This window comes from Ranitomeya variabilis, chromosome 7 (assembly GCF_051348905.1).
Source record: "Ranitomeya variabilis isolate aRanVar5 chromosome 7, aRanVar5.hap1, whole genome shotgun sequence".
Taxonomy (NCBI): domain Eukaryota; kingdom Metazoa; phylum Chordata; class Amphibia; order Anura; family Dendrobatidae; genus Ranitomeya; species Ranitomeya variabilis.
In genome coordinates, this window is record NC_135238.1 from 13,576,627 (window position 1) to 13,602,749 (window position 26,123).

The following is a 26,123-nucleotide window of genomic DNA, read 5'->3' on the forward strand; positions in this document are numbered from 1 at the left end:
TCATGGTTCCTCACAATTTGGTTTCTCAAGTCCTCAGACAGTTCTTTGGTCTTCTTTCTTTTCTCCATGCTCAATGTGGTACACACAAGGACACAGGACAGAGGTTGAGTCAACTTTAATCCATGTCAACTGGCTGCAAGTGTGATTTAGTTATTGCCAACACCTGTTAGGTGCCACAGGTAAGTTACAGGTGCTGTTAATTACACTAATTAGAGAAGCATCACATGATTTTTCCAACAGTGCCAATACTTTTGTCCACCCCCTTTTTTATGTTTGGTGTGGAATTATATCCAATTTGGCTTTAGGACAATTCTTTTTGTGTTTTTTTCATTTAAGACAAATTAAATGAAGATAATAATAACAAAGAATTTGTGTTTGCAATAATTTTCAGGAAGAAACTGAGTATTATCTGACAGAATTGCAGGGGTGTCAATACTTTTGGCCATGACTGTACCTGTGTCTCCCCCCTCAATACAGACATGTACCCCACCATTAATATACTATTAGTCACACACCATTAACAATATAACGTGATAATCAGCACTGTGCCCCCCATTACCTATAATCTCTGCCCCCCAATAATATAAACTATTCAGTCTGTGACTCCCCAGTTACCTGTTCGGCTTTGTGCACACGGAATATATGGAAGGTTTTACAGTACAGGAAACGTGACTGAGATCCCTGACGTCTCGTGCACACGCTGATTATTTTTTCCTTCCAGATTTGCAGCAGATTAAAATCTGCATAATGTCAGTTCTTGCAGTGTATTTCACCTGTACTAATGGGGGAAAATATGTAACAAAAGCACGGCAAATATGTGGAAAAAAAATTGTTTAACGTAACTTTCTTCCTGCCAACACATTAAGATATGCAGCAGAATTTTCTCCTGCAAATCCGGAACGTGGGCACATAGCCTTAGTCCTGTCCTGTGTCCCCATCATTCACTATAAGTCCTTGATAGCATCAAAATGAATTTGGGGTGGGAGAAGACGTCATCAGGTACTGAGCCTCCTCCGCCACCTCCAAGTTCATTACAAGTCCCTGACAGCATCTCCTCCCACCTTTCAGTTCATTATAAAGGGTCCTATGCACCTTATCGCCTCCTCTCCACAATAAATTTTAAGTCCCCAATAGCATCATAATGAATTGTGAGATGGGGAGGACACTATCAGGTGCTTAACACCCTCCTACACCACCCAATTCATTTTACATCCATATCTAACATCCTATTCCCCTCCCCGTTTGTGAGTCCATTATAAGTCCCCCTTCCTCCCATCCCAATCCCCCACATCAATCATTGTCCTCTCCCCCACCTCCATCATTGCCCTATCACTGCCCTCTCCACCACCCCGTCATTGTCCTCTCCACCACCTCCATCATTGCCCTATCACTGCCCTCTCCACCACCCCGTCATTGTCCTCTCCACCACCTCCATCATTGTCCTCTCCACCACCCCAATCATTGTTCTACCCATCACCTCCATCATTGCCCTATCACTGCCCTCTCCACCACCCCGTCATTGTTCTCTCCACTACCTCCATCATTGTCCTCTCCACCACCCCAATCATTGTTCTCCCCATCACCTCTATCATTGCCTTCTCCACCACCTCCACCATTGTCCTCTCCACCTCCTCCCTCATTGCCTTCTCCCCACCACCCCCATAATTGCCCTTTCAACCACCTCTGTCATTGCCTTCACCCCCCACCAAGCCCGTTATTGCCCTCTCCATCACCCCCATCATTGCCTTCTCCTCCATCTAAACACACACACACACACGGTGTTAGCCGCCTTGCAGGGGCCCCCTTCCACCTCTGGGCCCTGGTGCTGACACACTGGCTTCACATGCGGTATGTCCGCCCCTGCAGAGATCCTGAAATAAGGGATTGAATGACAGATTACCGATGAGGTTTTTTTTTTTATATATATATATTTAAAGAGGAACACCACTGAAATTAATATGAGGCGGCCGGTCCCATTTCTAGGACTCTTGATGGTGCATGTTGATTGGCTGAATGTCTGCAGGAGCCAATTAGCACTCGGCTTCCAGGCAGTATCAGATTCCTTGGCTCACAGGACTCCTCTTTCTATGGAAGATCCGTGCCCCGAAGGCGCAGAGAATCCGATACCATGACCCGGGTGGCGTCGGCCGTGTAATCCCAGTTTTGAAGTGCAGTTTATAATCCCACTGCACATAATAGGCCGTGTGGTGGTGTAATCCTCCGCAGCCACCACCTCTTACCGATGACACCGCACAAAAACGTCGTCCTAGAAAAGACTGAACCGCCACAAATAACGACAATGCAGGGGGGCACTTAGTTTATCCTTCAGCTCATGACTGTGGAAAGACAGCATTTCCTAGAAATCACCTGAACAAGCAGGGAATGCTGGGAGATTTCAGCTCTGAAGTCTGCAGAATTGTGAATGCAGCTCTGGAGTATAACATTGAGCTCACATTGGAATTATCAATTCTTGTTTTTTTCTGTCATCGGACAATGTAAGGTAGGAATTGTTCCTTTTTTTTTTTTTTTGGGGGGGGGGGGGTTGATGGAGTGTTTTGTTCATTTTTTTCCCTGATATACAGGGGGTATTGTGAGGGAGTTTAAGTTTTTTTCACCTCAATATTTTTTGGAGACCTTGTAACGTGAAAGTTCACGTCACGTTTCTGAAGTGGATCCTGAAGAAATCCCCCAAACCGAGCACTGTCCAATCTGTATAGACGCATTGGGTAAGAAAATAAAAAAAAAAAACTCTTCAGAAAATGAAAAACCTCCTCAAAAACTCCCTAAGGGTATGTTTCCACGGTCAGTAAACGCTGCGCAGAGCTGCAGCGTCAGACACGCAGCATCCAGATGTTCCTGCATAGTGGAGGGGATTTTATGAAATCCCGTCTCCACTATGCGTGGAAACCCGCATCAGTCTTCCCTGCAACTGGACATGCTGCGCGTCTTTTCAGATCGCAGCATGTCCGTACACCTTGCGGGGACGCAGCGTCCCCACAAGGCATAACACAGGGCGCTATGGGAGAGAGCGATGATCCCGGATGTGTACAGTTAACACATCCGGCATCATCGCGTCCCAGAAAGGGGGCGGGGCTTAGCGCCGAGCGGCTTCGCCGCTGCGGCGATACCGCCGGCCATCCTGACCGTGGACACATACCCTTAAACGGCTTCTGTTTGATAAACTCGTGGGTCTTCACCTCCTCACATATCACACGTTCCATAAGTGTCAGACATTAACTTACTCCTCTCTCCCCATAGAGAACGCTCCTGTGTATATACGGTAATTTTGCCAATTTCACCCTTCTGTGACTTCATCCCCGGTCACACGCCAGTTGTGGCGACGGATCCTTGTAACTGTGAACATGGTTTATGACCTGAAGTCTCTGTGTTGTATTCATTCATGTCTGTCTTAAAGGGAGTTGTCGCACCGACCTGACAGGAAATCCGGTGCAAGAATATACTGCAGTGTGTGAACAGCGCCATCATACAATGGCCGCCACTCCATTCACAGATCTGCTAATCACTATACTGTTCCCCTCCGGGGGGCGCTGACACTAGAACACATCACCCTCCGGCATCCATACGTGGCCTTGTTACCCATAGCCTCATTTTTTAGAGGTTGCTAGTGACACTAATGGATCCGTGGCCTTGTATTTCCCCAGAAACCATCATCCCCTTACAATTCACACACTAATGTCATAGTTCAGAAATTGTTTTATTAGACAAAATTATAGAAAACTGGAGACCTGCGGTCCCGGGCGTTTCACAGTAATGGTCCCAAAAACTAGGACAGTGTATAGCAGCCAATCAGGGTACAGCTTTTATCTTCCACATGGAGTCTCAGGAGTGAGAGCTGGGTTTTGATTGGTTGCTACGGTCACAATACTTCCTCCCACCTGTCTCCATGCACTAGTTTTTCTCAAGCAGCCCCGAGGTTTCAGTATTTCACAGTCTCTTCCACTACAAGTCACAAATGACTTCACAAGTCCTTAAACGCCTCCTTGTTCTCCTCCATCCATGGTTGGAAGGTCTTGGCTTTGGGGTTGAGCTTTAAGGTGATGTCCACGTCCCGGTCAGGCTTTGTGATGTAGAAGCGGAACATGTTGGCCAGCTCCGCCGCTCCGGGGAAGCCGAGATTCTCGTACGCTTCAGGGGAGATCTGTGGGCAAAATACACAAGGGACATTACAGCACAGGCCTCACTACAAGCTACTGCTCTCTGGTATCAGTCCTGTTAGGCAGAGGAGATTGTCCTGTAATATCAGATCCAGCTAAGTGAGCAGAAGTGTAAATGCAGCTCTGGTTGTTACATAGTTAGTAAGGCCGAAAAAAGACATTTGTCCATCCAGTTCAGCCTATATTCCATCATAATAAATCCCCAGATCTATGTCCTTCTACAGAACCTAATAACTGTAAGATACAATATTGTTCTGCTCCAGGAAGACATCCAGGCCTCTCTTGAACCCCTCAACTGAGTTCGCCATCACCACCTCCTCAGGCAAGCAATTCCAGATTCTCACTGCCCTAACAGTAAAGAATCCTCTTCTATGTTGGTGGAAAAACCTTCTCTCCTCCAGACCCAAAGAATGCCCCCTTGTGCCCGTCACCTTCCTTGGTATAAACAGATCCCCAGCGAGATATTTGTATTGTCCCCTTATATACTTATACATGGTTATTAGATCGCCCCTCAGTCGTCTTTTTTCTAGACTAAATAATCCTAATTTCGCTAATCTGGGTATTGTAGTTCTCCCATCCCCTTTATTTTGTTGCCCTCCTTTGTACTTTCTCTAGTTCCATTATATCCTTCCTGAGCACCGGTGCCCAAAACTGGACACAGTACTCCATGTGCGGTCTAACTAGGGATTTGTACAGAGGCAGTATAATGCTCTCATCATGTGTATCCAGACCTCTTTTAATGCACCCCATGATCCTGTTTGCCTTGGCAGCTGCTGCCTGGCACTGGCTGCTCCAGGTAAGTTTATCATTAACTAGGATCCCCAAGTCCTTCTCCCTGTCAGATTTACCCAGTGGTTTCCCATTCAGTGTGTAATGGTGACATTGATTCCTTCTTCCCATGTGTATAACCTTACATTTATCATTGTTAAACCTCATCTGCCACCTTTCAGCCCAAGTTTCCAACTTATCCAGATCCACCTGTAGCAGAATACTATCTTCTCTTGTATTAACTGCTTTACATAGTTTTGTATCATCTGCAAATATCAAATATTTTACTGTGTAAACCTTCTACGGGTGAACGCCACCCTGTGCCCAGCAAGTATAAAGCACGGGATGGCTGCCTTGTAGTGCCCAGACTACACTGTGGCGGCCATTATGGCGGTGTCATATCTGAGGGAGAGAGAAGCCGCTGATCTCACCTGGGCGTCTTTGATGTCCTTGCCGGTGACTTTGGACATTATGGCCGCATACTGCTCCACCTCCAGCTTCTCCGTGCTCAGTCCGATGTTCTTGCCCACGTATTCTGATGGCGACTTCAGGACGCTGACCACCACGCCGCCCACATCTTTGACGGACATCCCATCCAGGGGCACATCACCCATCGGGATGGCTGGAAAGAGAAGGAGTCGATAAAATGGAGCAGACTGGATATAATGTTCTACAGCTGAGGGTTTGTTGCAGAGATTTCAACTATGGATGTACACAAGCATATGACCAGTCACTGACAGCTAGCAGAGATCATGAATAGAACATTAGTTTCATTATGCTCCAGAGCTGCAATCAGTTGATCTGCATGATAATACTCTGCACCAGTAGGGGGCAGTAATGTGCCGAGTGACCGGCATTAGGAGATTCCCTGCGCAGATCTGAACGCAGCGCTTCAGGGAGACAACGAGGCCTCTGTGCAGCCATTACAAGGGTCCACTCAGTCTTCATAGGCCCCTGAACAGAAGTCCTGCATGGATGGAGGAGGCCTTCCCATAAAATATCATCGTGTCAGATAGTGGAGGTCCATCTGGTGGGACCCTCAGCATTCGAGGATGGAGGGTTCTGGTCCCCCTTAGTAGAGCAGCAGTCGAATACGCGCCCACCTGCTCCATTCACAGCGAGGACCCCAGTAGTTGGAAAGTCAGAGAAATTGTCCCTGTGGGCATTTGTTTTTGCCCATAAGCTCAGTGTAAGGCCTCAGTCAGACAGACGATTGTCACGTATGAGGGAAGGGAGCCGGATTATTCTCAGAGGGTGGGGAAAGGAGTGGGGCCACACACGATGTCAGGGCAATGTGTCCCCCCACCCATTGATTTTCATGGTGGATATTGATTCCCCACGGATAGTAATTGTACATTTATGAGATTTTCCACTGACCACTCGGTCAATGAAGCATTGTGGACATGGGAATGGCCCCAGACACGAGTCATCTGTGAAAACCAGCGATGGCTCTTAAGGCCTAAAACAGACTTTACCTCACTGGGTCCAGTGCCGACTAAGTCTTCGCTGCAGCGGTCATTATACCAGCACTGCAGCCAATCACTGAGCTCAGCGGTTCGGACCGTCTACTTTGGCCCAGCTCAGTGATTGGCTGCAGCACCGATGTTGTGACACTGGAACCAGGGATGGAGGAGACTCAGTTCAATGGTTTGTGGGTAGAAAGAGGCTGAAAATCGTCCACTTCCTGTATAATTGGTGCCTTGTGACAGCAGCCATTTTGGACGTCCCCTCTATAAAGCTATGAAGGCCTCTCCCTCATTAATGACGAGTGACGGAACGTTCCTTGTACCTAGTGAGTAGCCATCACCGTCCTTGTTCTTCTGGGGCCTGAAGAAGGTCAGCAGGTTCTCGTAGTAACAGGCAAGCCTCACGCTGATCATGGGGACCCCGATCTCACGGAAATATTCCTCAACTTCTCCTTTTCCATCAAAATGCAGCACCTCCAGCTTTCCCTCCGTCAGTTTCTTCACATTCTCCACGCCGCTGAAGACCACAATCTCCAGGTCGAGACGCTTGGACAGATCTGCGATCAGTTTACCCTGGAGAAGTTTATACAAGTGTTATCAGGATCCAGAGCAGCGCTCCTTACATGAACCAGGAGGCCCAGGATGAATCCCACATCATGCGACAGTCTAGTAATGGTGCCGTTACCTGTGTGATCTCTTTCTCCTTGCTGAAATGCTCCCAAAAGTTGGTGACCAGGAACGCCCCATACGCCCCGCTCAGGGCGGCCTCCAGGCTCTTCTCATCGTCCAGATCCGCGGACACGACCTCCGCTCCGGCCTCCTTTAGCTTCACAGCTGCCGGTTTGCTGGTGTCTCGAGTCACCGCCCTGACCTCAAAGGTGCCATCATCCAGGAGAGCGGCAGCGACGGATCCGCCCTGAGCTCCTGGGAGAGAAAGCACAAGACATGGCGGACATTAGCACCGCGGCCAAACATCGGGAAACAGCAACATCCAGAAGGTTGGGAAAAACCGAGGGACCACCCTGTAAATATTCACCATCAGTCCTGAGTATACCGGGACCACCCTGTAAATATTCACCATCAGTCCGGAGTATACCGGGACCACCCTGTAAATATTCACCGTCAGTCCCGAGTATATCGGGACCACCCTGTAAGTATTCACCGTCAGTCCCGAGTATACCGGGACCACCCTGTAAATATTCACCATCAGTCCCGAGTATACCGGAAACAGACACCAGGGGGCGCTCCAGCACCTCTTTCCTGGAGTTAAAGTAGTTTGAACAGGGACCCGCCAGCCATTATGGACGCGGGTGACATTTTTCAGATATTTTCAACTAAATTGTAATTTGTGACATTTTGAAATGTGGTACACACACACACTTTTCTGATTTCTTTGCTCAACTCCTAAGGCTACTTTCATATTAGTGCCGTGCACTGCACGTCGCTATGTGACGTTGCAGCGCATTGATGCATAGTGTGGAAGCGCCGCACAATGGGGCAGTGGAAGCTGTTTTTCAGCGCATCCGCTGCCCCATTGTGATGTGTGGGGGCAGAGTTCCGGCCGCGCATGCGGAAAAGACGCTATCGACGCACAAAAAAACGTTACATGCAACCTTTCTTGTGCCGACAGTCCGACGCAACGTGTGGCAATGCGTCGCTAATTCAAGTTTATGGAGAAAAAAAAAAAAAATGCATCCTGCAAGCAATTTTGCAGGATGCGTTTTTTTCTACGGAACGACGCACAGCGATGTGCAGTGCATGACGCCAGTGTAAAAGTAGCCTAAGGCTTCTTTCACACTTCAGTTGTTTGGTGCCAGTCTGCTCCGACATAGTGACGGATCCGTCACTTGGGGGTTGTCTGGGAAAAGTATCTACTTTTTGGAGCATGCGCAATTGAAAAAGTGGATTGGGGGGGGGGGGGGGGAGCGGCGATGGATCCGCTGAAATGACGGTCGCGACGGATTCGTTGCCCATAGGCGGCTATTCTATGGAATGGTGGACGCGATGGATCCGTCGCGAACCGCCATTTCGGCACAGACAAAAAAGCGTTATAATGTCCGTCAATGTCTAGACAATGTCCGCCAAATTTTGACGGATCCGTCGCATGGAACAGACGACCATCCGCCACAATCCGTCGCTAATGCATGTTTATGGGAAAATAGCGGATTCGCCCCAAAAAATGGCGGATCCGCTATTTGAGGAAAATGGCGGTTTTAGACGGACGCGAAGAGACTGAAGTGTGAAAGAGGCCTAAGCAACAAATAATAAAACGTGTTTGGAAAACCAGCAGCAGCACTAATGTTAGTAAGGACAGTGTCATATGTTGAAGTGGGAAATATATCTAAAAACCTGAAACCAACGTATGTACGACCGGCCATGGACCTCAACGGTAAGACTGGCAAAAGCAGCGACAGGCCGCATTATTTTTAACATCCTACATTAAGAACATTCTGGAAAGCGGCGTCCTGGTTTATTAATCAGTGCGATAATTACCGCTCACCCAGACGGGCGTTCTGTCATTGGAGAATATTGTCCCCACATGGGAACCTGTGAGTCCAGGGAGACTTACTGCAGAAGAACTTAAATCGTGGGCTCAGGAGGAAACCGAACGTCCCGAAACTGATTACTAAGAATATTTCACGTAAAACTTATATTGCCATGTCCTAGCAAAGGAGGTTTTTTTTTTTTAAAGGTTTTAAGAGGAAATCTGGGACAATTCTAATTCACAGAATGACCGGCTGTAATTCTATACGTATAGGAGTCAATAACATTAATGTTCAAATTATCCAAGGCTAGTTTCTATTGGAAATTAAGGGGGGGGGGGGGGGGAGAAAAAAAAAATAGACATAATATTTTTTTTTAATGGAAGAGCAGACTAGCCAGCTTCTCCCCTCCCCCTTCAGTCTTTATTACTGTCCCTTTTCCTTCCCGTTATAGCAGATAATATTTAACACATGACAGTTACATATACACTTGTGTTTGTTTCTTCCGAAGCTTTGCTAACTTCTAACCTAAATGCCCCCACAGCTGGGAGAATAGGTTGAGGCTATGTGCGCACGTTGCGGATTCTCCGTGGATCCGCAGCGTTTTTTTTGGAGGTGCAGAAACGCAATTGATTTACAGTACAATGTAAATCAATGAGAAAAAAAATAAAATGCTGTGCGCACTTTGCGGAAAATCCGCTGCGGTTTTAAAGAAACCGCATGTCAATTCTTCGTGAATCTGCAGCATTTTCGTACCCATTCCATTATAGAAAACCGCAGCAAAAACAACGCTGCGGAACCGCACAAAAAACCCCGCAGGTGCGTTCTCTGCCAGGAGAGACAGAATCCGCACCAGAAATTCCTAAGCTGAATCCACAATGTGTGCACATTAAAGAGGGAGCTCCCTTCCTATTAACCACCTACTGCCTGCAGCATCTACAGGGTTAAACAGACCTAGCTGCTGCCCACCCTGCTGGACCCGGGGCGGTAGGAGCCAGCTGGGGGGCACAGCCGACACCCGCTGTACACACAGACTACAACTCAAGGGTTAAACAGTGGGGTCCCGACCCCCTCCATAGTACTTGGGGTAAACCCCCCATAACCAGGAGCTGCCCCAATATAAAGCTGCTTGTAAGGTTCCCATCCCAGGACTGGTGACAGATGCTGGGGGTTGTAGTCCAGCAGAGCCGCACCGCCTGTACATAGGGTGGGCGACCTATGGGGCATATACAGCAGTCACAGGATCAGCCACCGCCGCCTGCAAGGGAACGTTCCCCAAACTCCAGCCCTTTCCTCCTCCCCCGCACTCACCTGTAGCTCCAAACACCACGAAGACTCTCTTGTCGGCCATGTCTGCTGTGCACTGGATGTGTGTGCGGGTATACAGCCCAGAGCGGATTATATACCGGAGCCCGGACCCCTCCCCACCCTGGGCTGTGGCCAAGTGTCATAATGACTCAGCACTGCACACAACAGTCAGCCCCTCATCCCAAGACCCTCTAACACCCTCACTATGTCCGCCGGGCAGTCAGCAGACAGTCACACTATTATCAGCCAAGAAGGACATTCCATCACCCCGGCTGTTCATCCTGAGCTGCCTAGTTCACCAGCAGAATGCAGGACTGACAGCAGCAGAGGAATATTCAGCTTCATGTATAAACGCAGAGTAATGGCAGGAAGTATGATTACAAGATCTTTAAATAAAAAGGGATTTTAATGACAGATGACCAATGTTGTTGTGGTTTTTTATACATTTAAAGGGGAATTCCACTATAGGAGTCGGCCGGTCCAATATCTAGGACTCTCGCTGGTGGATGTTGATTGGCTGAATGTCTGCGGCTGCTAATCAGCACTCGGCTCGCAGGCAGCCATTGTGAATGTGGCTCAGGATCCGTGGCTCACAGGACTCCTCTTTCTATGGACGATCCGTGCCCTGAATCCAATCCCATGACCCAGGCGGCGACGGCTGTGTAATCCCAGTATTGAAGTGCGGTTTATAATCCCACTGCACATAATAGGCCGTGTGCTGGAGTAATCCTCTGCAACCGCCGCCTCATACCGGAGACACCTCGCAGGAACGTCGTCCTAGAAAAGACCGAACTGCCACAAATAACGACAATGCAGGGGGGCACTTACAGGGCCGGTCCGAACGTATTGGCGAACTAGGCGGCCGCCAGATAAAAAATAGAAAAAATTATAAAAGATCTTTTCAAAAGGCAAAAGATGTACGGAGCGGAGCTGCGTGTGTATGAGGTGTATGGAGCGGAGCGCGTGTGTACGAGGTGTATGGAGCGGTGCGCGTGTGTACGGAGTGCAGCCGCGTGTGTAGGAGTAGCTATATGTGGCCATTATAAGGTACGAAGTATCATGTGCGGCCAATATACAGTATGGAGCATCATGTGTGGCCATTATACAGTATGGAGCATCATGTGTGGCCATTATACAGTATGGAGCATCATGTGTGGCCATTATACAGTATGTAGCATCATGTGTGGCCATTATGCAGTATGGAGCATCATGTGTGGCCATTATACAGTATGGAGCGTCGTGTGTGGTCATTATACAGTATGGAGCATCATGTGGGGCCATTATACAGTATGGAGTGTCATGTGTGGCCATTATACAGTATGTAGCATCATGTGTGGCCATTATGCAGTATGGAGCATCATGTGTGGCCATTATACAGTATGGAGCATCATGTGTGGCCATTGTACAGTATGGAGCATCATGTGGGGCCATTATACAGTATGGAGCATCATGTGCGGCCATTATACAGTATGGAGCACTGTGTGGCCATATTTTTTTGTTTATAATTATTCTTTATGAAACAGTGTGATCAGCAGTGCTAAATGGGTGTGGTTGGAACACGGATATGGGTGTAGCTAGTTATGAATGGGTGTGCTCAGAGGCGTGGCCTAAAATTTGCCGCGGCGCGCTTTGCGCGCTGCAAACTTTGTCCCTCTTTCCCATCTTTAAAAGTTGGGAGGTATGCTCTACAGGGATCTGAGCCCTGCCACAGGGAGATAGAAGGGAAGGCAGCAGACAGCCGCCATTGTGAGAGGATTATCACGGCATTACTGGGAGGGCAAGTCGCCTCAGAGGGAAGAAAACAGCTCAGCCGCTGAGGTGTAACTGAGTGAGGGTCTCCACAGAGAGAGAACCTGAAAACGGCCAATATCACACTGAGAAACTGCCTGTCTGCAAATGTTCATCTGTAAGGAATAGGCTGACCCGTTTACCTCACAACTTTGGTAGTTATCTAACAGATTACCTCCAGTAAAATCAATGCTAAATACAAGCTGCCTCTGTCGTCTCTGGGGAAATATCCACATATAGTAGGTCGGCTCATCACATTTTTTTTTTAGTTTGTCACCACCATTGAACTGAACTTACTCTACTTTTTTATCTGATTTAAAGGAGAAAAATGCCCCAACAGTGCATCAATCATCCGAACAAATTCTGCGATGTATGTGGTTCTTTTACACCAAAAGGCCAAGTACGTTCAATCACTCATGCTATTACAAAGATGGACCAGATGTACTTTAAGTGTCCACTTGGTGATCAAGACAAAATCTGGGCCCCTCATGTGATATGCTCAAGTTGTTCAAATGGTCTTCGTGACTGGTTGAATATGAGGAAAGTGGCTATGCCATTTGCTGTTCCCATGATTTGGAGAGAACCCAAAATTCATAGTGATGACTGCTACTTTTTATTGTCAAACCAAAGGGTTTTTCTACAAAGAACAAACATAAGATTAATTACCCTGAACTTGAATCTGCGATTAAGCCAATTGCACATGATGGTACCTTGCCAGTTCCTGTACCACCGTTGTCTGGATTGGATGAAAATTGATTAGAATATGAAGACTATGGAGCTGAAGCTACTGGTGACATGGTACATGGAGACCTCAAGTCAAGATGAGTATGTGCCTGATGGAGCAGCCAGAACGCTTTACTCAACATGAATTAAATGATCTCATCAGAGACCTTTCATTGTCAAAAGATAAAGCTGAACTTCTTGGATCTAGGCTGAAACTGAAGAATCTTCTTCATGATGACGTCAAAGTGTGTTATTACTGAAACAGAAGTAACACATTAACACAATTTTTCACAGTTGATAGGCCAATGGTGTACTGAAACAATGTGAACGGCCTTTTTGAAGAACTGAATCAAGAGCAGATTGTTTATTGACTCATCCCAGATAAGTTTGAAAGCAGTGTTGCTTCACAATGGAAATATGAAACCATCAATCCCCAGTGCTCACTCATGTCATCTAAAGGAAAGTTATGAAAATCTGTCAGATGTTTTGTATGCTATACAATATAAGCATCACCAATGGAATATCTGTGGAGATTTGAAAGTGATTGGTCTGCTAATCGGAATGCAAGAAGGTTTCAAAAAATATTGTGTTTATGGGACAGTAGAAATACAGTAGAGCATTATGTTCGTCGTGACTGGGGATAGAGGAACATCTATGCTCCACGTAGAGATAATGTTCAGCATAATCCTTTAGTTGCGCCAACAACAATCTTTCTTCCTCCACTACATACAAAGTTGGGATTGATTAAAAACTTTGTGAAAGCCATGACAATGACAAATTCACAAGGGTTCCATACATTTAACCGAAATTCTCCAGCATTTCACCAGCAAAACTGAAGGAAGAGGTTTTTGTTGGTTCTTCAGATCAGGGAGCTTATGAGAGCTGATGTGTTTGAAGGAACTCGAAATGATAAGGAATTGAGACCTTGGAAAAGGTTCAAGTGGATCTGTGAAAACGTCTTAGGGTACCATCACACTCTGCAACTTTCCAACGATACGACCAGCGATACGACCTGGCCGTGATCGTTGGAAAGTCGTTGTGTGGTCGCTGGGGAGCTGTCACACAGACCGCTCTCCAGAGACCAACGATGCCGAGGTCCCGGGTAACCAGGGTAAACATCGGGTTACTAAGCGCAGGGCCGCCAGCGTAAAAGTAAAAAAACCCAAACCGTACATACTCACATTCCGGTGTCCGCCAGGTCCCTTGCCGTCTGCTTCCCACTCTGACTGAGTGCCGCGTAAAGTGAAAGCAGATCACAGCGGTGACGTCACCGCTGTGATCTGCTCTCACTTTCCGGCCAGGAGTCAGTCAGAGCGGGAAGCAGACGGCAAGGGACCTGAAGGACACCGGAATGTGAGTATGTACGGTTTGGTTTTTTTTACTTTTATGCTGGCGGCCCTGCGCTTAGTAACCCGATGTTTACCCTGGTTACAAGCGAACGCATCGCTGGATCGCTGTCACACACAACGATCCAGCGATGACAGCGGGAGATCCAGCGACGAAAGAAAGTTCCAAACGATCTGCTACAACGTACGATTCTCAGCAGGATCCCTGATCGCTGCTGCGTGTCAGACACAGCGATATCGTATGGATATAGCTGGAACGTCACGGATCGTACCGTCGTAGCGACAAAAGTGCCACTGTGAGACGGTACCCTTAGGAAAACAAAGATCTCCAGAATATGGTGACGGTGTTGAGGAACTGCTTCCATACCAGTGTTTTGGATGTTTCACGCCTCTGAAAAAGCCCTTTTTGCATTCACATTTAGATTCCTTCCCTCAAAATCTTGGGGATGTAAGCGATGAACAAGGCGAGTGGTTTCACCAGGACATTAAAGTAATGGATCACCGCTACCAGGGTTTTTGGAATGACTCAATGATGGCAGATTACTGTTGGATGTTATATAGGGACAACCCTGAAAAATCATATAACGACAGTCTAATGTTAAGCACTTTTCATTTCTGCTCATGTTTTGGTTTCTGTTTTGTATGTGAAATTATTTTGCTTTAATAAAATCTGTTTTGTAAGGTGAAGCATTTTTTTCTGATGTGTAGATGACTGTTTTCTTAATGTCGCCAGTATATTTCCTATACCTTATAATAATGATTCTGCTCCACGGAAACTATACGTGCTACAGAAAAACTATAGACATCTGTGAAATCAGGACAAAAAGATCATTCAGAAAAGTGCAAAGTCACCTGTGATGTCAACAAAAAATATATTTTTTTGCAGATCCGTGAATCATAGTAATGACCGTGTGACTGCTGACAGCCCGGCGGACATAGTGAGGGTGTTAGAGGGTCTTGGGATGGGGGGCTGACTGTTGTGTGCAGTGCTGAGTCATAATGACACTTGGCCACAGCCCAGGGTGGGGAGGGGTCCGGGCTCCGGTATATAATCCGCTCTGGGCTGTATACCCACACACACATCCAGTGCACAGCAGACATGGCCGACAAGAGAGTCTTCGTGGTGTTTGGAGCTACAGGTGAGTGCGGGGGAGGAGGAAAGGGCTGGAGTCCCTTGCAGGCGGTGGTGGCTGATCTTGTGACTGCTGTATACATCCCATAGGTCGCCCACCCTATGTACAGGCGGTGCGGCTCTGCTGGACTACAACCCCCAGCATCTGTCACCAGTCCTGTGATGGGGAACCTTACAAGCAGCTTTATGTTCTTCTCTCCTGGCTCCTCCACCGGTAATATGGCTTCCGTCCCACCATCCTAATGCCGGGGGCCATGTGAAACTCGTTATGCGGAAATTTACCCCAAGTACAATGGAGGGGGAGGGGGAGTAGGAAACTTACTGTTTAACCCTTGAGTTCAATTTTTCATAAGTATTATTTGCTAGGGCATGGGAATATACGTTTTATTAAGTGATATCTTCATAAGAATAATAATATCCGGCACTTTAGGGACGTTCGGTTTCTTCCCAGAGCCGGCGATTAAGATCTTAGGGACCAAAAATCGCTGAATTCACAGATTTCCAAGTGGGGATAATATTCTCCATATCCAATGACCAAACGGGCGTTTGGGGAGTAAGAATTCTCACTGAAGTCGCTGATTAATAAACGAGAACGCTGCTTTCCAAAATGGTCATAATTTAGGAATAATTAGGAAAAAAAGTCTAACACTTATTAATCGCTGAAAGAGATGAAGCTGTTCCCATTGTGAAGATCTCACTTTTAACTATATAGATCTATATATAAATATATATTTTTTTTTCCCTAGTTTAGCCTAATAAATAGGGGTTTCAATCCCTGATAATGGTAAATCTTAACATATGAACAAATTAATGTCCTCTTTGCGGGTTTCGCTAATATTTTCTACGTTGAGATTGTAGCTCTTAAAGGGAACCTGTCCCCAGCTTTGGCCAATATGAGATCCGGCCACCGCCTTTCAGGGCTGATATACAGCAGTCTATAATGCTATATTTGCCCCCAACCCGACCTGCAAGAGAAGAAAAAACCTCTTTTATTATACTTCCCTACTGCCGGTGAGAGGGGCATCGCTGGTCTTGGTCCGGCACCTGCCATCTTTTCGTGATGCCGTCCTCCTTCTTGCTTCGTGTGGATGACGCGTCCCTACGTCCTCCACCGTCTCCCCGGCATCGCACAGGCTCCGGGGCTCTTTGACCTTTCCTAGCGCACTGGAGTTCACCTGTGATGCCGGGGAGACTGTGGATTCTGTTATAGGGGCGTACATTTTTCCCTTTTTTTAGTTTTTTGGGGGATATAACAAAATAGATATGCCACATTTCAAAATGTCACAAATTATGATTTAGTTGAAAATATCTGAAAAATGTCACCTGCACCCATAATGGCAGGCGGGACCCTGTTCAAACTACTTTAACTCTTGGAAAAAGGTGCTGGAGCGCCCCCTGGTGTCTGTTTCGGTAAGCAGGGTGGTCCCGGTACACTCCAGACTGATGGTGAATATTTACAGGGTGGTCCCGGTATACTCCGGACTGATGGTGAATATTTACAGGGTGGTCACTCGGTTTTCCCAACCTTCTGGATGGCGCTGTTTCCCGATGTTTGGCCGTGGTGCTAATGTCCGCCATGTCTTGTGCTTTCTCTCCCAGGAGCTCAGGGCGGATCGGTCGCTGCCGCTCTGCTGGATGATGGCACCTTTGAGGTCAGGGCGGTGACTCGAGACACCAGCAAACCGGCAGCTGTGAAGCTAAAGGAGGCCGGAGCAGAGGTCGTGTCCGCGGATCTGGACGATGAGAAGAGCCTGGAGGCTGCCCTGAGCGGGGCGTATGGGGCGTTCCTGGTCACCAACTTTTTTGAGCAATTCAGCAAGGAGAAAGAGATCGCGCAGGTAACGGCGCCATTACTAGACTGTCGCATGATGTGGGATTCATCCTTAGCCGCCTGGTTCATGTAAGGAAGTGATAACACTTTTTAAAATTTCTTCAGGGTAAACTAATCGCAGATCTGTCCAAGCGTCTCGCCCTGGAGATTGTGGTCTTCAGCGGCCTGGAGAATGTGAAGAAACTGACGGAGGGAAAGCTGGAGGTGCTGCATTTTGATGGAAAAGGAGAAATTGAGGAATATTTCCGTGAGATCGGGGTCCCCATGATCAGCGTGAGGCTTCCCAGTTACTACGAGAACCTGCTGACCTACTTCAGGCCCCAGAAGAACAAGGACGGTGATGGCTACTCATTAGGTACAAGGAACGTTCCGTCACTCGTCATTAATGAGGGAGAGGCCTTCATAGCTTTATATAGGGGACGCCCAAAATGGCTGCTGTCACAGGGCACCAATTATACAGGAAGTGGACGACGCTTTCTGTCTCTTTCTACCCACAAACCATTGAACTGAGTCTTCTCCATCCCTGGTTCCAGTGTCTCAACATCGGTGCTGCAGCCAATCACTGAGCTGGGCCAAAGTAGACGGTCCGAACCGCTGAGCTCAGTGATTGGCTGCAGTGCTGTGAAAATGATGTGAATGATGCCTCGAGTGCCATCAGTGGTTTTCACACATGACTCGTACCTGTGATGGACGTGTGAATGGCCCCACAGACTGTGATTCTTCATGAAGTCAGTTTAAAAAATGTACAATTTTGATCCGCGGGTCAGATCAGTATCTGCAGTGCAAGTCAATGGGTCTGTGAGGGAGGGCAATCAGACTTCACCAGGAGGACAATCGAATCTGTTCGACTTCTTATTTTCCCATGTCGCCTGATTTTTTTTTTCCTATGTGACAATCGTCTGTCTGAATGAGGCCTTACACTGAGATTATGGGCAAAAAAAAAAAATGCCGACAGGGACAATCTCTTTATGACTTTCCAACTACTGGGGTCGGCGCTGTGAATGGAGCAGGAGGCATATTCAACTCCTGCTCTAGGAGGGTCCTGTGTCCCCCTTACATTCTAACAGAAGGACCCCACCAATCTGACATTTGAATTTTTTAAGTGATATTTTATGGGAAAGCCTCCTCCATCCATGCAGGACTGCTGTACAGTTGCCTATGAAAACTGAGTACACCCTTGCAGGGCCGGCGTTGTCAGCCAGCGCACCCAGGCAAGTGCCGCAGCCCTGGGCAGGCGCGGGGGCCCATTTGCCGTCAGGGACACAGGCATGCTATGAAGTCCAGGTGCCAGTGCCCACGACTGGGCCCTGGCACTTGTGATACTCACCTCTCCATGTTCCACCGCTGCGGTCTCTTCTGCATCCTCTGACTGACATTCAGGTCAGAGGGCGTGATGACGTGCCTGAACAGTCAGTGCAGAGAGCCGGAAGACTACGACGTTGAGAAGTCCAGAACAGTGGCCAGCGAGGAAAGGGTATTTTTATGTTTGCAGCAACATGGGGACCAACATATACGGAACATCTTATGGGGCCCATCATATACTGTATTGAGCATTACATGGGGCTAATTATACTATATGGAGCATTATATGGGGCTTATAATACTGTATGGAGCAATATCATTACTCTGTATGGAGCAATATATGGGCTCATCATTCTGTATGGAGGAATATGTGGTGCCCATAATACTGTATTGAGGACTATGTGGTGTCCATAATATTGTATGGAGGACTATGTGGTGCCCATAATAATGTATGGAGGACTATGTGGTGCCCATAATACTGTATGAAGGACTATACTGTCCGGTTTCTGACTTTGTAGAATTTACAATAGATATCACTCATGGGGCTCATTATTCTGTATGGAGCAATATATGTGGCTCATTATTCTGTATGGAGGACTGTGGTGCCCATAATACTGTATGGAGCAATATATGGGGCTCATTATTTTGTATGAAGCAATATATGGTGCCCATAATACAGTATGGAGCAATATATGGGGCTCATTATTCTGTATGGAGGACTGTGGTGCCCATAATACTGTATGGAGCAATATATGGGGCTCATTATTTTGTATGAAGCAATATATGGTGCCCATAATACAGTATGGAGCAATATATGGGGCTCATTATTCTGTATGGAGGACTGTGGTGCCCATAATACTGTATGGAGCAATATGTGAGTCTCATCTCATACTGTATGGAGCAATATATGGGGCTCATTATACTAACTGGAGCATTATATGGGGCTCATTATACTTTATAGAGCATTATATGAGGCTCATTATACTGTATGGAGCAATATATGGGGCTCATTATTCTGTATGGAGCAATATATGGGGCTCATTATTCTGTATAGAGAAATATATGGGGCTCATTATTCTGTATGGAGGACTGTGGCACCCATAATACTGTATGGAGCAATATATGGGGCTCATTATTTTGTATTGGCAATATATGGGGCTCATTATTCTATATGGAGGAATATGTGGTGCCCATAATACTGTATGGAGGACTATGTGGTGCTTATAATACTGTATGGAGGACTATGTGGTGCCCATAATACTGTATGGAGGACTATATGGTGTCCATAATACTGTATGATGGAGGACTATGCGGTGCCCATAATACTGTATGGAGGACTATGTGGTGCTTATAATACTGTATGGAGGACTATGTGGTGCCCATAATACTGTATGGAGGACTATATGGTGTCCATAATACTGTATGGAGGACTATGTGGTGCCCATAATACTGTATGGAGGACTATATGGTGTCCATAATACTGTATGGAGGACTATGTGGTGCCCATAACAATGTATGGAGGAATATGTGGTGCCCACAATACTGTATGGAGGACTATGTGGTGCCCATAATACTGTATGGAGGACTATGTGGTGCCCATAATATTGTATAGAGGACTATACTGTCCGGTTTCTGACCTTTTGTAGAATTTACAATAGCTATCACTCATGTAATGTAAGAAGTGAAATCTTTGTCATTGTACTATGCCTAGATTTCTCTGCTGTATCGGTGCATCATGAATTGTGGTATGTGTAAATGGACCCACTGAGAATCTTTTGCCCGGGGCCCACAAAAACCTGGAGCCGGCCCTGCACCCTTGTAATGGCTGCCCAGAGGTCCTCGTCCAGTTTTATCTTCAGTACTCGTGTCACACTGAAACGCTGCTTTCAGACAGGGAATCTCCTACTGCCAGTCACTAAATACTTTGCACCAGCGGGGGGCAGTAATGTGCTATTGTGCAGCCTAATTTTCAGCAGAAAATCAACTGTGAATGCAGCTCTGGAGTATAATGAAACTATTTTTTTTCTAAATCTCTGCTATCTGTCAGTGACTGGTCATATGCTTGTCTACATCTACAGTTGAAATCTCTGTATGGCTGTAATGTGCTACAGCTGAGGCTCTGTTACAGTTGCATCCAGTCTCACATCCTAGACTCCAGATGATCAGTCTGCTCCAGTTTAAGAACTCTCATTATCTTTCCAGCCATCCCGATGGGTGATGTGCCCCTGGATGGGATGTCCGTCAAAGATTTGGGCGGCGTGGTGGTCAGCATCCTGAAGTCGCCATCAGAATACATAGGCAAGAACATCGGACTCAAAAGGGAGATGTTGAAGGTGGAGCAGTATGCGGCCATAATGTCCAAAGTCACCGGCAAGGACATTAAAGACGCCAAGGTGAGATCAGCGGCTTCTCTCTCCCTCCAATATGACACCGCCATAATGGCCGCCACAGTGTAGTCTGGGCATTACAAGGCAGCCATGCCGTGCTTTATACTCGGGTGCAAATTTAAAAAAACTGACCGTCACATCCAAACATAGACTAAGTGTGAACAGGTGCTGAACCTAGAGTCCCCAACTCATATACAATCAAATAGGTTCAGCAGCTGTTCACACTTCGTCTATGTTTGGATGTGACGGTCAGTTTTTTGAAGTTTGTATTCATTAGCCTTCTGAGCACTCCGCCTTTTAGCCACAGGTATTGTTAATCCCAGCAGGACCACTACCCCTCCACACAGAGAGCGATTTTAGTCTAACAGAGGATTCGTGTTCCCATACAGATGAAGACTTTATTCTAAGAGAGGAAAGGCATTGTTAGGTCCTGGTAAATGACAAACGCCTTGCCGTGGCTTCCAGGGACTATGAATTGGTCAATTTATGTGCTAAACTTTCTCAATTTTTCATATTTCTAGTGCAGTAATGCAACTCAATATTCATATTTCAAGTTTGCAAGTTTTGGCGCTACAAAGTGATGCCTTATTTATTTGATTATACTCGTTGGGCACAGGGTGGCGTACACCTGCTCACAACCAGAGCTGCATTTACAATTCTGCTCACTTAGTTGGATCTCATGTTACAGTACAATCTCCTCTGCCTAACAGGACTGATAACAGAGAGCAATAGCTTGTAGTGAGGCCTGTGCTGTAATGTCCCTTGTGTGTATTTGGCCCACAGATCACCCTTGAAGCGTACGAGAATCTCGGCTTCCCCGGAGCGGCGGAGCTGGCCAACATGTTCCGCTTCTTCATCACAAAGCCTGACCGGGACGTGGACATCACCTTAAAGCTCAACCCCAAAGCCAAGACCTTCCAACCATGGATGGAGGAGAACAAGGAGGCGTTTAAGGACTTGTGAAGTCACTTGTGACCTATGGTGGAGGAAAGACGTGGGAGAAAGTATTCTGACCGCAGCAACCAATCAAAACCCAGCTCTCACTCCTGAGACTCCATGTGGAAGATAAAAGCTGTACCCTGATTGGCTGTTATAGACTGTCTGTCCTAGGTTTTAGGACCATTACTGTGAAACGCCCGGGACCGCAGGTCTCCAGTTTTCTATATTTTTGTCTAATAAAAAAATAAAACAATTCTGATCTCTGACATTAGTGTGTGAATTGTAAGGGGCGATGATCGCTGGGGAAATACAAGGCCACAAATCCACTAGTGTCGGCGCCCCCCGGAGGGGAACACTATAGTGATTAGCAGATCTGTGAATGGAGTGGCGGCCATTGTATGACGGCGCTGTTCACACTGCAGTATATTCTTGCATCTGAATTCTTGCCCCCTCACATATCCTGTCAGACAACTCCCTTTAAGACTGACATGAGATGGGGTGCAGAGTGTACATTAATGTGGGGAAAAAATGAACTTTTTTGAATTTACCAAATGGCTGCAATGAAATAAAGAGTGAAAAATGTAAAGGGGTCTGAATACTTTCCGTACCCACTGTGTGTCATCTGCTGGTGTAGGTCCACTGTGTTTTATCAGGACCAAAGTCAGCGCAGCCGTCTACCAGGACATTTTAGAGCCCTTCATGCTTCCCTCTGCCGACAAGCTTTTTGGAGATGTCATTCTCCAGCAGGACTTGGCCCCTGTCCACACTGCCAAAAGTACCAATACCTGGTGTAAAAACAACAGTATCACTGGGCTTGATTGGCAGCAAACTCGCCTGACCTTAACCCCATAAAGAATCTATGGAGTATTGTCAAGAGAAAGATGACAGACACCAGACCCAACAATGCAGACGAGCTGAAGGCTGCTATCAAAGCAACCTGGGCTTCCATAACCCCTCAGCAGCGCCTCAGGCTGATCGCCTCCATGCCACGCCGCATTGATGCAGTAATTGATGCACAGGAGCCCCGACCAAGTACTGAGGGCATTTACTGAACATACATCTCAGTAGGACGACATTCCAGATTTTACAATCATTTTTTCAAGCTGGTGTTATAAAGTATTCTAATTTGCTGAGATAATGACTTTTGGGTTTTCATTGGCTGTAAGCCATAATCATCAACATTAACAGAAATAAACACGTGAAATAGATCACTCTGTGTGTAATGACTCTATAGAATATAGGAGATTCACTTTTTGCATTGAAGAACCTGAAATAAATTCACTTTTTGATGATATTCTAATCTTGTGAGATGCGCCTATAGATCATAGTGCAGTGCCCGGGGGGGGGGGGGGGGGGGGACTAGATGTTACAGGTGCCAGGCCCAGCCAATAATAAGGAAATTAGGAATGTCACAGGTGGCGTTGTGGCATGCTCGCCCTGTGTCCCTCACACTGAGCCCCTACAGCCTCTTAGTGTGTGTGCGCAGTTTCAAGGATGAATACAAGGGTATTAATGTAATCAAAAGGGAGTCATTACTGTATTTACTTCACAATACATAGTCCATAGTGATGGTATCACAGTCCTTCATACAAGCTGGAAATTTTAGGTAGCAAGAGAGATGGTCACCGTGACATTTAAGAAGGAATCTTCCCAGATAATGGCTTGCATATAGTGATTGGCTGACTGCCCGTTATATACCGGGTTACTTTATTATTATTTGTATAGCACAGTCCCTTAGTATATTGTGTACTCACTTATTATGTATAGCACAGTCCCTTAGTGTATAGTGTACTCACTTATTATGTATAGCACAGTCCTTTAGTATAGTGTGCTCACTTATTATGTATAGCACAGTCCTTTAGTATATAGTGTGCTCACTTATTATGTATAGCACAGTCCCTTAGTATATAGTGTACTTATTATGTATAGCACAGTCCCTTAGTGTATAGTGTACTCACTTATTATGTATAGCACAGTCCCTTAGTATATAGTGTACTCACTTATTATGTATAGCACAGTCCTTTAGTATATAGTGTGTTCACTTATTATGTATAGTACAGTTCCTTAGTATATAGAGTGGCCACTTATTATGTATCAGGGTCAGTGATGGGGCAGCCTGTGACCAGACGACCATTCCATCAGCTCCTCCATTGGAAAAGAAGCTTTGCCATGCTCCATCAGCCATCATTGCATTATACATCTAACAAGACAGGACAGTGTGTAATAAAGACAGGGCTCTATATAATCAGATATGTAAGGGACGGAGCTGTACAAAACAAGAGAGGGCTCTGTGTAATAAGGGACGGCAATATACATAATAAAGGAGACTGTGTAATATATATACATGTATGTGCGTGTGGGTATATATATATACTGTATATATATATATATATATATATATATATATATATATACAGTATATATATATATCCACAAGAGAAAGAGAATTGAATGAACGGCACCAGGGAAACGCACACTCCAAGACGTTGGATCCACGTGGAAACCAATGTGCAGCTTCACGAGACCACGGGTTGTTGGTGCTCAGCATATATATTGCAATAAGTAGAATGTTTGTAATAAAGAGAAAGATGCGGCACTCATCCTGTTGCTGTGAAGTCGTGATTTTTATTGGACCAGAAAAGATTTCAATGACCAAAGTCCATGAGGACTTAGCCTTAAGCAACCTTTACCTGTGATTACGGAGTCATAATGTTCTTTAAATCTGGTGGCTAGTGGTCTAATGGTTTTTCCAATATAGAAAAATAAACAAGGACAGAATAAAACATAGACCACGAATGTACTTTTGCAAGAAATGAAATCCCGAACTGTATGAGAAATTGAACTAATCTGCAAAGGATTTTTCAATATATGTAAATGACAGAGATTACCGTTACCGCATTTATGGTTTCCCTGTGGGGTGTTCTTTTTTAACCAATTATTGCTTGATGACAGTATTCTATTGTGTGAGTTCGCTTGTATGCAAACCGCGGAGCTAAATCCCTGTCTGTCTGCAATACATGCCAATTCTTACGAATTGCTGAATGTATTTGTGGTGCCCCAGGGTCCTGGTCGTCACAGTAGCATTGCTTTCCTCACGGGGAGAGTGATGTTACGTTTGGAAGCAATGAAAGATAACTCTCACCAGGTAATCACAAAGCACACAATATGCTCACACTCCAGGCCACAAGGGGGAGCTTCTGATCCTATTTACTAGGTGACTCCCCTGTATATATTGCGGTTTGGAGGGAAAGAGAGATTAGATTGTCAGAGAGACAGAAGAGAGCAGATGGACCTAGAGGGTCAGAACGTCTGAAGGGGCCATGTGGTCTGAAGTACCACAGCTCCTGGGAAGAGACATACGGAAAGCCGAACGTTGTTCAGTGAGCGAGCAGGAGAGCGAAGCACAGGAGAGTGATATCAGGGGAGACCATCTACGAGCAGGCTGCCTCCCTCTGAAGCACAGTTATCCAGTAGCCGGAACACCGAGGTTGTAAGGACTCTACTACTTACAGCAGAGGCCGGCAGGACAGCTGAACTGCAAGTTACCTGTCCGCCTTAACACCCAGGATGCACGGTGACACCCTTAGAGCCCAGGGCGTGCTAGAGACCCTATAAACAGACTCAAGTCACCAGTCATACGGGTTATGTCCTAACCTATAGCGGGACAGAGAGAGAACATCTGTGAGGATCTTATGTGAAGCCATAGGCAGTAAGGAACTACACCACCACAGCGCTATAGGAAGGCTTTTACCTCCACCTGGAAAAGGGGGACTCTGAATTCGCTTCTAAACCGGCCGGACCCTGCCTGCCCTGTGATCTGGTACCCTGGACTGTGGCTGCCTGAAGTCTTCAGTAAACAAGGTAAAGAGACTGCAAACCTGTGTCCTCGTTCCTTACTGCACTATTCACCATCTTCCACCTACACACCGGGAGCCCTGGGGACATACTTCACCTGTGGGAAGGTATACCATCTAGCTGCCATAACATCACCCCAGCGGACCCCTAAGCAGTGTCGGTCATGCTGACCGCATACCACAGGTGACGTCACGAACATAAACATTATTCCCTTTAAAGACCTTTCCCCTTTTACATGGGCGCCCAGGGTCACGGACCGGGTCACCGCCACCGTGACATCCCCCTGTGAAACACCGGACCCGGTACCGAGTACCCCACGGCCCAGGCAGGGAGACTCATTCTTGGCATCACGAACAGGATGGACTGACCCAGAAAATCGGGTCATGTGCGCCTAAGAGACTGTGCCTAACTGTGTTGTGTTAAGTGACTGTGCGCTGTGAAATACTGCCAAACATTGCCACCAAAACTGTTGCCATTACAGCGCCACGAGGAGCGCCAGAGAAGAAGGGCGTGACTGCATGGGAGGAGACTACCAGAGCGGCGCGAATAGTGATGAACACCCCCTTTACATGTTATTACATGACGAGGACGTGCCCGTCTGTGAAAGAGGTCCGCCTCCT

General features: G+C 46.6%; 2 protein-coding genes across 2 annotated transcripts; one reads left to right on the forward strand and one right to left on the reverse strand.

Annotated features, from left to right (window-relative positions):
• Positions 1–3,696: 3,696 nt before the first annotated feature.
• On the reverse strand, positions 3,697–10,404 carry LOC143785368 (nmrA-like family domain-containing protein 1). Its single transcript, XM_077274156.1, has 5 exons — positions 10,204–10,404; positions 7,095–7,333; positions 6,733–6,982; positions 5,375–5,565; positions 3,697–4,159 (listed from the first exon to the last, which is right to left on the reverse strand). Exons 1-5 carry the CDS (start codon positions 10,241–10,243, stop codon positions 3,980–3,982), a joined length of 900 nt encoding a protein of 299 aa, XP_077130271.1. The 5' UTR covers positions 10,244–10,404; the 3' UTR covers positions 3,697–3,979.
• Positions 10,405–15,039: 4,635 nt separating this feature from the next.
• Positions 15,040–21,914, forward strand: LOC143785375 (nmrA-like family domain-containing protein 1). Its single transcript, XM_077274166.1, has 5 exons — positions 15,040–15,196; positions 16,789–17,027; positions 17,126–17,375; positions 20,525–20,715; positions 21,493–21,914. Exons 1-5 carry the CDS (start codon positions 15,157–15,159, stop codon positions 21,670–21,672), a joined length of 900 nt encoding a protein of 299 aa, XP_077130281.1. The 5' UTR covers positions 15,040–15,156; the 3' UTR covers positions 21,673–21,914.
• Positions 21,915–26,123: the final 4,209 nt, after the last annotated feature.